This window comes from Berghia stephanieae, chromosome 1, assembly GCF_034508935.2.
Source record: "Berghia stephanieae isolate SIO BIC M18660-M18661 chromosome 1, UCSD_Bste_1.3, whole genome shotgun sequence".
NCBI lineage: Eukaryota > Metazoa > Mollusca > Gastropoda > Nudibranchia > Aeolidiidae > Berghia > Berghia stephanieae.
This window is the reverse complement of record NC_088360.1, coordinates 67,423,379-67,439,075: the sequence shown is the minus strand read 5'-3', so window position 1 is coordinate 67,439,075 and position 15,697 is coordinate 67,423,379. Positions and strand designations below refer to the sequence as shown.

General features: G+C 35.3%; 1 protein-coding gene across 1 annotated transcript in view; it reads left to right on the top strand.

Annotated features, from left to right (window-relative positions):
* The window catches only part of LOC144980002 (tetratricopeptide repeat protein 8-like), a 51,114-nt gene that overhangs the window by 9,727 nt on the left and 25,690 nt on the right, over nt 1-15,697 (top strand). Inside the window, exons 9-10 of the mRNA XM_078927440.1 lie at nt 2,444-2,566; nt 15,417-15,500. Of these exons, the coding sequence (XP_078783566.1) occupies nt 2,444-2,566; nt 15,417-15,500 (207 nt within the window). The remainder of the gene's footprint in view (nt 1-2,443; nt 2,567-15,416; nt 15,501-15,697) is intronic.

The window sequence follows — 15,697 nt, the reverse complement described above, 5'->3', positions numbered from 1 at the left end:
TGATCTCATGATAGATATAGTTAATATTATACTTCAAGTACAGAATTGCTACAGACGTTTGTTCACACACAACTTAACAAATAATACCTGATTCAAACACAGACTGACAACGCAGATAGCTTCAATTTCATAATGTGATCGACTCACAAAATGAGAAAGTTATAGAAGAGGACTATGCACTTTATAGATATAACAAATAATAAACGAAAAGCGAATCTGCATGAACTGCAGTACCAGTTTAGTTTTTAATGACCTTTAGCAGATTTTGACATCTTATATGACATGTGAATAAAAATGCTTTAGATATTATTGTACATGGACAAATGATTAAGGTTGGGTGGTTTGTTTGGGTTTTTTTTTTTGGGAGGGAGGGGGGCGGGGAGGGGGTTTCGTAAATTTCTTTAAAGGATTGGGTTGGTTTTTAAAAAAATAAATTGATCTGATATTTGAATTATTTTCTTTTTGATCATTATCCTTAATCTTTTACACTTCTCTCACAAACATGAGTCAAGAAGGTGATGCACTTTTTTTTAAAATCGATTTAAATGGTTATTTATTTGTTTCATAATATTATAAAAAGCTTTGACAATTATTTTATAGTGTTAAAAAAAGCTTTTGCAATTATGTGTAGATTATTTATTTATTAATTATTATTTTTTGGAAGATTGTTATTGTTTTCGATGAAGTTCTGATTGGAAAGCAGTTGTCACGATGGCTACATTTATTGCCACCCCCCAGATTTGATATTTAGGAGTATTTTTGTCTTGTGTTTTGGATTTCTTTTTGTTTTTTTTTATTCTCTGTTTACCCTTTATAATCATTTAAGATATATATATATATATATATATATATATATATATATATATATATATATATATATATATATATATATATATATATATATGCATTATATATGTGTGTGGGTGTGGTGTGTGTTGTATATATATATATATATATTATATATATATATATATATATATTAAAGCAGAGAATTTAATTTTTTCACTGCAATTTAAAGTGGTTTGTTTCTGTCAAGTTCGCGTCATTTTTTATATTATATAATTCAAATAAAGGTTAGTAGCAACAATGTAAAAAAATCGTTATTTATTTAACTCTTGAAAACACAGGAAGTCCTCTCTAACTGCAACAGGAACTACGCTTTTTAGTGAAGGATGTAGCATTTTGTGATGCTCCTCGCCTCTTAAAGACTACTTGTATGATTTATGGAGTTGTAAAGACAGCAATACGCGACCAATTGTTTTCTTTGTCTTTAATCATTGCTTTTGTTGTTGTTGTTGTTGTTGTTATTGTTTTGTTATGCTATTTGAATATGCCACACTAATTATTTTGTCCCGTTTCTGTATTCGCTGAATTTTTGATGACTCAGAAGTAAATAAAAGAAATGCACAATAAATTTTGTTAAAAATCTAAATACCTATCCATCTGTTCACTAAAGATTACCGAAACGCGACAATAATTAAGTGACAATACACAAGTCACCTTGTACTAAGCACTCATCTTTTATTTATAGACAATCTTGGTCTGTTGGAAATAATAATGATACACGAAAATTAATAGATAAGATGAATAACAGCCCTGGATTTAACAAAAGACATAGACAATGCAAATATATTGATTTATATTTTTTAATCATACTTGTAAGCATAATTAAAAATGATATAGAAATTTGCAAGTTAAAAATAAATAACAAGAAAATAATGTTACCTTTTAAAAACCGCTTCTTTTGTTTAAAATCGAGAGAGTTGGCAGTTACGGAGTTCAAACAGAATTTAATATGAGCGGATAGCTTAGCTATTATATGGGTACAAGTTCAGGCCCGCTACAGACACTTTTCTAATATATGTGTCTGTCCTGACACTGCTTTCCTCTATACATAATGGCCAACTGACCTAATAAAATCGGGACTGTTCTTAATTGGCAATCCGAGTAAAATTTTAAGGGGAAAAATGTGGACTGTTTATGTGTATGGGATAACCCTTGCATATCCCGGGAGTATGCTTTTCTGACCAGCAAATTAGAAACAAGAAACAGAAAAGTTCTTAATTGAGATTATATTATTATATAATTATCCAAACATACGGCTGTTTTGGGCCATGAAGGCATTGTGGGTTAGGGTGTCATGTTTTATTAGCTCTTTGAAAAGTTGGCTGTTATGTCTATATAATCATGCAAATCTGAAAGACATTCATGAATGCTGTGCATACCTAGTTATCGGGTAATCTCTTTGGTTTAATGGTGCCGAGGTAGTACGTCTGACCGGTAATCAGGAGTCTGAGGTTCGATCCCCAATTGAGGCACGCTGATTTTTTTGGATTATATTTTTATTTCTGCTTGTCTGGCACTGTTTCAGATAAATTTGAAAAAAAAAGGAACTCCAATGCCTGTTCCCTAATTATCACAATAATATGATTTTCTCTGACAGGGAATATGTGACACCAAGCTGGCCTTTCAGTGTTTTAGGCTGGCGTTGTCACACAACAATAATCATGCCGAAGCCTACAACAACTTGGGTGTTTTAGAATTGAGGAGGAACCATGTTGATGCTGTAAGTATCATCTACTTATTTATTACCATCATCATCATCATCACCATCATCACATCATCTCACCATCATTATCATCATCACCACCACTATCTTCGACATCATTATCATCACCGTCGTCGTATTTTTCTTCTTCTTCTTCTTCTTCTTTTTCTTCTTCTTCTTCTTCTTCTTCTTCTTCTTCTTCTTCTTCTTCTTCTTCTTCTTCTTCTTCTTCTTCTTCTTATTCTTGTTATTGTTGATGTTTTGTCGATGTCGACGTCGTCGTTGCTACCATGTTCGTTGACATTTGTCTTTGTTGTTCTTGTTATTATTGCCATGCTTTGTTTTGTTGCTGATTCTATTGTCATCTTTACTGTTGTTGAAGATGAATAAGCGTATGAGCCAGTAAAGGTAGCGGAAGGAGATTTTATTTTTTTATTTTTTTTTTTAAAGCGGAAGGAGAGATGAAAATACAAAATAGGTATTTGCAATCCAAGATTGGGTACTGTATTTGTATAACAAAACGCGACTTTCACCCCTACTTTCACAGATATGCCAACCCTTCCGATTTGATCGGGGAATTCCTGATCTGGTTGCCCTGTTCCCTAACTCCAGATTTTCCTGATAAGAGCTTCACATTTTTATAACTTTTGAAAGGAAATTTCAATAAACATGATAAATGACAACAAGTAAGAAATATGGTAATATAATTGAATCACCATGGTTATGTTCGATATAATAATATGGAATATGCGGTGCCTCATTTTCAAGTATTCATTTGACTTGGATCTGATAATAGCAACAGGATGACATAATCTTATAAGAATAACAGACTAAAGTGAAAAAGAAAAAAAAACCGGCAAAAAGCAGTCCTGTAACCGTAAGTTATTAATTTCTTTTATTTACCGTTGAATGTGTTATTAGTTGTCTGTGTGACAGTCTCAAATTTAACTAATCTAAAATTCCCTGTTTGCCATTTTGAAAAATTGGAAGGTCTGCTTTCACATTATCTTGTGATGTGTTACATAGTTGTAATCATAAGAATTACACAGGCCTTCATGTAGGGTTGAACTGTATCACAAAAACTTGAAATCCTCGGTCCATAGACAATGCCGTTGTACAACAACGAAGCAAATTTTTAACATTTGTATTTTGGCCAAAAAACGTTGAGCTCAAATTATGTCAGTTGTCTAAGATGGACCCCCCCCCCCCCCTCATTCCTTCCCAGCTTGTGTTAACCCCAATACTTTAGATAATTCTCAAGTATGAGACTTTTTGACAAGTCGGTAGTCCTCTCAATCGGTAGATATAATATAGGCGTATTTGAAGTAGACTTCCTGTTGGAGACTCGCAGGAAACTAATTGGCCCCTTGGAGATCAGCGACACAGCGTGAAGTTAAATGGGTGAGGGGCAACGATGGAGAGGGGTCAAATTTGGAGATTAGTTGGGAGTGGGTCACTAGTGGACTTGAACGCCCTGAATGGCCACTGTCAATTGCGTAATGGCCATCCGTCTGACATCCCAGCAAGCCACAAGTATCCCATTCCCACTGTAACATCGTAACAGTTCAAGTGACCGTGTGTGTTACGTTTAAGCTGATCATTAATTTTGGAATTCACTTTGCATAATATGTTTTGTTTTATAAGAAAAAATGTGTTCTACAATTGTTAAACAAACGTCTATTTTGGTGAAACAAAAGTAGGTGCTTCATAGCCAGACCAGAGGACAGGCCAGACGCTCAGACATAGCCAAAAGTAGCGAGCAATATTGTTCTAACCAGGGTCATCCATCTGCGATTTGGCTGCTGTGTTGACCGGATGTCAATGATTCTTACTCGTATCTTCTCATAGTCATGGTAATTAAGCCCAGGTTGCCAGTCATCTGCCCGTCAACAATGTTGAGACATATTGAAAGTAAAAAATAAACTATTCACCAGGTCTGTCTACCAAATCAAACGCGTATGTCGTGTAACCTGATGTTTTAGTCGATTATTTATTCTTTCTTGAATTTTTTTTCTCTCTTTTTTTTCAGAGATTTTCACAACGTTTTACCATCTTATTATTATTCAATTTGCTCTTTTGAAACAATTTCCGTTCTTTAATAGCTGAGCAAAGTTTGTTTGTTTTTTGTTTTTTTTTTGTTTTATTTTTGGGTTTTTTTTTTATTATTTTTTTTTAATTACAGGACTTGCCTTTCTTGGAAAACATAAGCAAACAAAATAATGAGTTACGAAATCTTAAATCTTTTAAGAATTTGAATAGGTTTATTTTTTTTAAAAAAAAACACCGTTCTGTTAAACTGTCTGATTTCAAATATCAGATGTCAAGGATTTGCAGGAAAAAATCCTTTAATATTTTCACACCTGGGAGTCATCATTATTATCATGGGGCAGTCATCACGTCCGAGATCATTGACGCCGTCTTTTTGGATTTTTTTTTTTTGGTTTTTCTGTGTATGTGTGTGTGTGTGTGTGTGTGTGTGTGTGTTTGTGTGTGTGTGTTTGTTTTTGTTTTTTTTAATTTGCTGAAGAAGGTTTCCGAACGAAGTATAATATTGTTTTAAAGTTAGTACAATACTTTTTATAGTCCACATCTTAATGTTCATCCAGATTCTTGAACATTTTCACACTTAGTTACTCGCCACTGTTTCCTGTGACCGGTTGCCATGGGATTTAGTGGCTGACGTTTCTGGTTAAGTGAATATAGAGTGTATCAGTGACAAATCATCTAGTTGTCACGGTGGTTGGTGATGTGGGGGGGGGGGGGTAGTTAGTAATAAGTAACAGTGCTTAGTAAGTAGTGGGCAAAATAACTACACCTTGTTGTTTTTATTGTGTAATGGTTTTTTTTTTAATATTTAGTTTAATTTAAAGGTTGAGTATGATAAGGTGGATCAAAATAATGGCGATGAAAATAATAACGAGAATAACGTTATTATATTATTATTATTATTATTATTATTATTATTATTATTATTATTATTATTATTATTATTATTATTATTATTATTATTATTATTGTGTTGTTGTTGTTGTTGTTGTTGTTGTTGTTGTTGTTGTTGTTGTTGTTGTTGTTGTTATTATAGTTGTTGTTGTTGTAATTATTATTATTATTATTATTATTATTATTATTATTATTATTATATTATTATTGTTATTGTTGTTGTTGTTAATAATAATAATAATAATAATAATAATAATAATAATAATAATAATAATAATAATAATATGATGTTGATGATGTTAATCGTGGTGATACTATTTTAGTGGTGAGGATTCTGTTGATTATGACGATAACGATGGTGATTAGAACCCCCATTGTCGTCACTGTTTTCCCCATTGGCAATCTATGTTTACTTGTCAGTAACCACAATATATAATAAACACTCCCTCGTAATTTTATCAAGTCCAATATCTTTGTATCTTATTAGCAGTTTGGTTGAAGGGTAGGCGAGCTTTGGTTTATCTTATATACCAGGCCTGCCTACTACGACGAACATTTCGTAGAACGACGAATTTTCGGGTCCAAGGATCTTTAATTCAATAAACTTCTTGAAAACAACATTTGTTGTCAAAGCTGGTGTAGATAGAATGGAGTTGACGTCACTCGGGGCATTGTTATTGTGTTATTTATAGTCTATTCAATACATGTCTAACCTTAAACGTTTATAATCTGGTTAATACAGTTGAGTAATAATTACTCATAAACGCGGATTGCAAAAAACAGTCAAAAAGACCTGATTGACGTCAACTTCATTCTATCTATACAATGAATTGATAGGAGAGGAGAGAGTGCAGTGAGTGAGTAGAGGCGTAGCCATCGTAATATAGCCTGACCATAGCCATCGTAAAGTTATAGCCTGACACTGACCAAAAAAATGACGTCAAAATGCCAGTCTTTGGCCACAAAAGGAAACAAATCGTGAGTCGTATTCAATAGTTCAACCAATGGGACCACTTGTTTTCATGAGCACTACTAAGGACAACTCACTAGACGGTGCAAAAACCAAATGATGACGTCAAAATGCCAGTCTTTTTGGGTTTCAGTGTCAGGCTATAATTTAACGATGGCTACGGTGTCAGGCTATAACTTTACGATAGCTACGGTAGAGGTCTTGGTAAATTTGTAATCCGTGTTAGATTTCAAGTCATCAAAACACTATGTTCACTGTTGTGCCTTAACCTTTGAATGATGTATGTATGTGTGTATTTGAATGAGTAACGTTTGTTGTGAATCTGCGTATTGTACCGTAGCCATCGTTAACATAATAATATAGCCTGACACTAGAACCGTTAAGTTATAGCCTGACACTGAAGCACTGCCTAGTGAGTTGTCGTTAGTAGTGCTCATGGAAACAAGTGGTCCCATTGGTTGAACTACAACTCACGAGTTGTTTTCTTTTATGGCAAAAGACTGGCATTTTGACGTCATTATTTGGTCAGTGTCAGGCTAAAACTTAACGATGGCTACGATTGTACCCTCGCTCCCTGTTTAAAATGGCGTCGTAAATCTTAGGGATCGAATGAAATTGATTACAAAGTTTATATGGCTATTGTAAAACCGACCTTAATCGCAAGAATCTCGACGTTTCTCACCAGAAGGATAAAAATATTAACGAAGAGTTGAGTAACGAAATAGGTGATTCCTCTGAACAATTAGTCATTTGTTTGGTGATCTTACAATGCCGCTTGGAATGCTTTTATCTGTGTGTGTTGATGTTTTTCCGTTTGCCGTTTTTGTTTCTTGTCGCTGTTGTTTTTGTTTTTATGAATTTGATTTTCATAACGTTAATTCGACCAAGGGTTTAGGATTAACAGCTATAAAATCATTTTTCCCCTCCTGCCGTATATTCCTAATGTGAAAATCCCCCTCCCTCCCCAGCCATTTCCCCCCCCCCCCCCCCCCCCCCCTTTTTTTCCCCCTGACCTCCCACTATAAAATATATGGAATGTATTAATCAATAGAGAAAAAGACAGAAATAGATTAACCTAGTTTATTCAGTTTTTATATAACTTCAGCGATTGGGTTAAAACGTTCTTCGGGGTTTGATTCAATTCTGTCAAAGCTTATCATATCTACAAAGCAATGAATGGTTCAGATAAAGACAAATATTAATATTATATTCATTGACGAATCATTCTATGGAAAATCTTGTCACCTCGATCCAAATCTTTGATTCAATACCAAAATTACATTTGCAAACAATAGATTTAAAAAATACCTAACAATAATAGCGACCATTCACTCTATGTTAAGATCGAGAGCGGTAGGGGCTGCCTGAAGCCTGGGATCGTGAAAATACAAACGAAAGAGTGGTTGATAATAGAGAAGCTTCAGATAGGAACAATACATCACTCTTTCGTTTGTATCCTTGAGATCTCGCCTTTCAGTACAATGAATGTGAAACCAACACCCATTCACAAATGGGTTAGGGGAAACTAGTAATGCCTTCTCTGATTAATTTGAACTTGGAATAAATGAGCGGAAATATGCACCATTTCTTTAGGTATTTTAATACTATATCTGCTCTCAATACGATAAATTAATCTCTCTTACTCTCTACATAATAAAATTTAATTAAAAAAAAAACAATCTCGAGCATTTATATAGTGCAATAACCACTTGACGTGCTCTTATTGCTTTACAGGGGGTCTCAACCAACAGCAACCTTTAACATGTAAGACGAGACATCACGCCTGTTAGGCGATAGTGCATTATATTTTCGATAAAGACAACGCTGTTAACTACTAAGTTTACACCTGAGTAGGGTGTGAGTAAAAAGCCTTTTTCAAGGACTCGACTTGCGCCGCTTGGGACTCGAACCCAGGACCTTCCGATCCAAAAACGTGTGTTATACCACTAGATTACATAGCCGCACATGGGTTGGGGAAAAACAATGATGCCAGCTTTCCTTAACTTGAACTTGGAATTGATGAAAGGAAATATGCAGCCCATATGTGCTCTCAATATTTCATAGCGTTTAATTAAGCTCTTAACTAGCCTAAATAATTTTCATAAACAATCTCCTTTGTTTTATTCATTTAAAATATATTGTTGTGTACATTCAAATCCGACCTAGATCGACTCTCATCGGGTACAAAATAGATACATTAAAAAAGAGAAGAACACACGTTATTTTGTTGTTCTTGGTCGCAGCTCCGTTCATTGAACAAAGGGTTTCGCACTAGCTTGCTAATACACAATTACCCCCTTATTAATTAGTATTACTAACGTTATTATTCTTATTATACTTAATATGATGCCAAGCCATCACCGTTTGGTGTGTGTGTTTTGGAGTACTGGAGTGACTCGGTGCAGATCCCTTTGAGGTTATGAGAGATGTGTGTAATCTCCAAGTAATGTTATCACAAATTTGGGTGCACATTCGCCTAGATTCTACCAGAGTCTCTGTCATGTAACATTATTAATATCTAGGGCTCTTGAAAATACTGAAGATTAACGTACCATCGATTTGTTTAATTTTTTCACCCTTTTTTTATTTTTTATTGTTTTCGAAAAGATTCCGAGCCGAAGTGGTCGTGTTTAAATTGGAAATTTCGAAAATGATGACAGATTGAGTGATGGATAATGACGCTGATATTGATGGGAATCAATCCTACCTACTTACTGACGAGGGGTTGTGTTAGTTTATGATGATGACGATGATTATCACGATGATTGCCGTTGTATTGTATGTAGTAGCTAGTGTTGTTGTTGGCGGTGGTGTAGTGTCGATGACCATGATGGTTGAGATGATGACGATGGTCAGAATCAACCATCATCGTCGCTATTTTTATTCAGCAATCCATTTATAAACCGCCAGTAACCCCGAAAACACTCCCTCGTCATGTAATCAAACTACAAAATCTTTTCTTTTCTTTTTTTTTTTTTTTTTTTTTTTTTTTTTTTTTTTTTTTTTTTTTCATTATCACAAGCAGTAAAGGGAATTAGGATAAAATTGTGCAAATCAAGTTACCAAGACATATAAGAATAACACCTGCTATAGAACTACGTACTCTGGCAATTAATCATTACGTTTTCGTTTTCACGCTTTACTTTTTACCTGTTACAGTTACAGCTATATTAACCAAGGGAAATAATAGTAAAGTATTAATGATACATATTAGAGAGACAAAGAAAGGGAGTGAATGTTACTCATATAAAAGGGGTCACCACATTCTTTACATTCGTGTTTTTCGTCATCATTGTGAAAGTATTGATGCTATGTGTTTACTTTAAAAAAAAACCTCATAACCGGGTATTCGGTACCAACACGCAAAACTATGTGTTACCTTAAACGTTTATAGAGTCTAGTCTGGTTAATACAATTTAGTGAGAACAAAAGCTGAGTGGCGTCAATTTCGTTCCTTCTAGAAGTAACTGGGTAAGAAGCTATGGCCTAGTGATAAGTCACTAATCCTTGGATCGGGAGGCTTGGATTCGAATTCCATGGAGAGACTTTGGGGTTATTTCTTGTGATTTCAGAATTTACATTACAAACTAAAAAAAAAAAAAAATAAATATAATTTAAAAAGAAAGCAGTCCTTCAGAGGCTTAATATCATGCAGTGGAAGCTTTTCCCGGTTTCTATAGCGTAGTTAAACTGGACAATATCAATTGTTTGCTTCTTTTTAGTCAAAACGCCCACCTTATACTTTAAACCATCGGCCTTGTTACTCAAAGAATGATGAATATAAGATGTAAAAATACAAACTAATCTTAACCCATAGTAAAGGTGAGCTTTGACATGCTAATGTTGCTCTAATACGGTTGTTTACTTGTTTATTTCTTTTTTTCTTTCTTTCTTTCTTTCTTTCTTTCTTTCTTTCTTTATTTATTAATTTATTTATGTATTTATTTATTTATTTATGTGTTCTTAAGTCTTCAGTTCGAAATCACTTTGCGTAGACTTTGAGTTGTTGTTTTTTCCACATTAACTCCCCCCCCCCCTCTCTCTCTCTCTCTCTCTCTCTCTCTCTCTCTCTCTCTCTCTCTCTCTCTCTTTCTTTTTTTTTTCTTTCTTCTTTTTCAAGAACTATTATTGTTGTTGTCTCTGGAAAATTCATTTCAACATTGAGTTGATGCCATCGAAATAAATAAAATCACGAGTAGAATAAGAGCGTTAAACACAACACTTAGGAAAACTAACCATAATGGGAAGCAGAAAGGAAACAAAGATAGTATAATAATAAGAGGAGTTACCAAAGAATAAATTGATACGACAGAGTGATACGAAGACGAAATGAGAATGGACTACATATAATAACCTGAAATATAAAAACAAAGCATGAGACACGAACCTTAGGACTCTCGCTTTATGGATAATTGGATTCAATGGTCTGATATCACGCCCGCTCAGCAACGAGTAGCTTGGTGAAAATTATGGGTACTTTTTATTCTTCATCCTGGCTATAACTCGTCATGTTGAACTTGTCATCACATGTCATGTGATCAGAATGTATAAAAGTCAAAACAGTATCAGATTTATAATGTTTTTCTCCTCTGGATACATGTTTATGCTCGTCGGAGAAGTACTTCACTAGGGCGTCCGCCATTGTTCCGATAGTTGGGAACCAGTTACTAAGTTACTATGCGCCATTACAAGGGAAGAGTGACGTCACGACTGTTGAAGCCTATTCTGCTGAATACACAACTCTTGAATTTCTGCCTTTATTTATTTATCACTTTCTTTCTGTCTGTCTTTCTTTTTTTTTTTTTTTTTCTTATATTTTTAAGAAAAGCAATTTATTTTTACTCATTTATGACTGCTATATATTATTATTGTGCGGATGTGTGGTCTTTCGGTATGACACTCCTCTTCGGATCGGAAGGTCCTCGGTTCGAGTCCCGCTCTGAGCGGTTCATAGTTGGGTCCTTGGAAAGCGCTCTTTACTCACAATCTCTCACCGTACTCAGGTGCAAAATGAGTATCTGGCCGTCAACAATTGTATCTCTGTCGGAAAAAATTGTCATGTCGCATTACAGGCGTAGTGTCTCGTCCTACTTGTTAAGTGTTGCTTGGGGCTTGTAAAGCGCTTTGAGCATGTTTTGTAGATATTACGCTATATAAAAGCTCAAGTTATTATTTATTACCTTCCCCACTGTTATCCACGCCCACTAATTGTTACTTTCATTTCAATGGGGAATTATTATGCATGTCTCCCAGAAGGTAATACTGTATAACCTATCCCTTTGACGTCAATAACTGGTGAATGAAGCTGTTCACATTTCGTGTGGGTTTAAAACACCGAGGTAATTTGCGACATCACACGAGTGTGGATGACTTGTGGAAAGGATGTAAATGACGATATAAACTAAACGTTAATTACAGAAGCTAATTTTTCGAAATTGATTATTTAAAAAGATGAGGAGTATGACGTCATTAGATGCTGGTATCAGCAACGCCATTCATGACTGACATCATCATCATCATCATCATCGTCGTCATCATCGTCGTCGTCGTTATCATCATCATCATCATCAGCAGCAGCAGCAGCGGCGGCGACAGCAACAACAACAACAATACCAAGAACAAAAAACAAAACAAAAAAGCTGCATCACCACAGCAGTAGTTTGTGAAACGATTGTAATTGTCCATTTCACGCTTTAGTCAACTGAATTAATCCTGACCCCAACAATTTGTGCATCTATCAAGGCTTTGTAAAATAAGATCGAGATTATATTGTCACAAGAACAACGATAATGATAATGATATAACGAAGGCAAATCGACTCCCATGTGAGCCTTTGTGGGATTCATGATTTTGACACAAATTATAGTGTTAGTTTCGTTCGGTTAAAAAAAAAAAAAAGATTTTTTTTGTTCATTTGTTTATCCCGGAGTTCGTTCGAGCGTATCGAATGTGTGAGATGTTCGTGTGTAATTAAGAATAACAGTTAGTCATGGGCGTCCGCGAGTGAATTAATGCTATGCGTTTAGTTTTTTTTAAAACTCACATCACCCGCCAGCCGGATATAACGAATCAACAGACAAATCTATGTATAACCTTTAAAGTCTGAATAATAGAATTTATTGAGAACTATTCATAAAAATGGCTAAAAACAATAACAAAGAACTGAGTGGCGTCAATTTCTTTCCTTTTATACTTCAAAGCGAAAGTAGAATTTGAGTCTGGTTAAGATGATTGATGATACAAACAACACAGAGAAAACATAGAGTCATACAGACGAACGATGAAACATCATTATGACTGACTTGTTTTATCCCGAAATTCCGTCGCATTTTCTTGGAATTCACAATCCCACGTTTACTTTTGCTTTAACTTGTGTTTTATAAATATGTGACCCATTGCCTCGCAACGCTATTATCTCGAGACAGTCTACTGTATCAAATAGACATCCCCGCCCCCAACCCTGTCTATTTTTTTTTCAGAATTTTTCTGAGTTCTCTACCAACTGAGCTATTATGAGCATCTTACCACTCCAATATTTAATAGACCGTTTCAATGGGATTCACTAGTCTGATGTCGCCCAGCAACGACGATCAGCGTGGTTCTAAACAAAGAAAATTGGTACTTTTTATTCTTCATCCTGGCTAAAACTTTTTACATGTCATTTGATCAGAATGTATAAAAGTCAAAACATGATCTTATTTATAATGCTTTTCTCCTCTGGATACACTTTTATGCTCGTCGGATAAATGTTTCATGAGGGCGTCCGTCATTGTTCCGATTATTTAGAGCCAGTTACTAAGTCATTACGAGGGAATTGACGTCATGACTGTTGAAGCCAATTGAAGCAATCAATAGATGGTCTATGGAAATTTAACGACTTTCATGTGAAACGATGAGTAATACCTATAGACAGAATAGTAATATGATGTTATACCATGGGTCGAAGCGTCAGCATACTATCGACGTTTCGGTGTTTTCCTGTATCAGGAGACAAGTTAAGTTATGGAAAACACATTCTTTATTAATAAACAAAAAGTATTATAACTGCTTCCAAAAAGAACAGTATACCAAACACGGAACGTTTCTGAGTAAAATCCTTTCTTCAGCCAACAAAAAGAAAAATCATTTTTAAAAACTTAGAACACATTACTTAAAACCCCCGATACAGGGCCTATGCACATCCTTTCTCTCCTGTCTACCCGGGTTTTTAATTAATGTATTTATTTTAAAACTGGTTTGTTTTTGTTTTTGTTTTGTTTTGTTTTTTGTTTTATTTCTTGGCTTAAGCAGTGTTTAGAGCCAGCAATGTTCCCTTTTTTGTTTGTTTTTTCTTTTCTTTTTACTTGGGTTGGGGGGGGGGGGTTTGAAGTTGTTATATTAATTTTTGTGTATTACTTGTTACAGTCCACAGCTTCTAGCAGCTTATAGTCTCACTTCTTTATTAATACATATTATGTTTCCCCTTCACGTTACATGTAACCTATTTGCCTCGTGCCAAAAGCTTATCCGGCCTCTATTCACGGTCTCCATGTTTCCCCATGGTCTGTTCTTACCTGACCTCATGCCATCGCCCAGTAGCTGCATTCCACTCTTTCTCCCAATATACCTGCCATTTTTTACACATTTTGATTGAACCAGCATCAAATCTTCTCGAGGGAAATTCCTCCCTGCACAGGTGGTGTGCACAACAGACATCCTTATCTCAACCCCCCCCCCCCCCCCCCCAACACACATAATATTACATCTATGAGTAGAGGCGCAAACTAAGTTGACCTATGGAAGCATGTGCATTACGTCTACCGAACTTCCTCAGTAATGTCTTATACTGGACTGTTGTTCTCTTTTACTCACGCCAACATTCCATAAAAAGGGCAATGTCCGTTATGCGATGTCATTTCCCATTATCCGGCACTATGTTTGCACATGTTTATGATGTATTATACATGTATTATGTTTTGTAAATTATTCTCATCATTTTCTCACATTTGTGTATATATTATGTGTGTGCGCGTGTATAATGTGTACGTACGTGCGTGATTACAGTTTTTAAGAATGAGTAAACGAGAGAAAAGGAGTGGATGTTCAAGATGTTCAAGTGGGTGTAAATGACGAAGAGGTAGTGTTTGCCATAACTGTTTATAGACAAATGAAATACATACGAAGTGACGGTGATATGTAGATGAAATGGTGCAATTGATGATGATGATGCCCCCCTGATGATGATGATGATGATGATGATGATGATGATGATGATGATGATGATGATGATGATGATGATGATGGGGATAGTACTAAATGAGCACGACGATGTTTGTGTTGCTACTGATAATGGGCGATTTTGATCGGAGCTACACGATGATAACGATGACGACGACGATGACAATGACGCGGTGACGACAGTGATAGCAACGACGCTGATAAAAATGACAATGGTGACACTGAATACAAGGATGGCGGTTGTAATGACGAAGCTGGTGATTGCTAATATAAACTCAACCATATTGATGAGTTAATTTCAATACCAATTCATTTGACTAACAATGCAAAATTATACAATGAAATGGATTTAAGTTCCTTTGCGTCAATGTGAATAGTGTTCGAGACAAAGAGTGTAGTTGTGCAGGAGAGGTATTCAATCAATCTAAAGGTTACATAATACCCCCATCTCCCTCATCTTATATCAAAAGACACAGAATAAATTGTTTACATAAATATGTACACTGTAAGATTTCCCCCCCCCCCCCCCCCCCCCCAGGTTACTTACAGGCTCCGATTTACAGGCAAAATAATAATGTGCTTTCCGGCAGTACGTATCGAGTATCGTGGTCTAGGTTGTCATGTGTAGAAATACACAATTTAACATCCATAAAGTAGCAAACGATTTCATCACACTAGTACCAAAACACACACACACACACAAACACACATCCCATTTATTTTATCGTTTTCCAATTTCAGGCTCGATCTTTCCTCCAAGCAGCCTTTGTGATGGCACCTCACCTTTATGAGCCCCACTACAACTTTGCTGCTCTTGCTGATCAGGTAAGAAAATAATTTAAACAGAATCTCTCTCTCTCTCTCTCTCTCTCTCTCTCTCTCTCTCTCTCTCTCTCTCTCTCTCTCTCTCTCTCTCTCTCTCTCTCTCTCTCTCTTCTCTCTCTTCTCTCTCTCTCTCTCTCTACTATCTATATCTCTCATCTCATTATTATATATATATATATATATATATATATATCTCT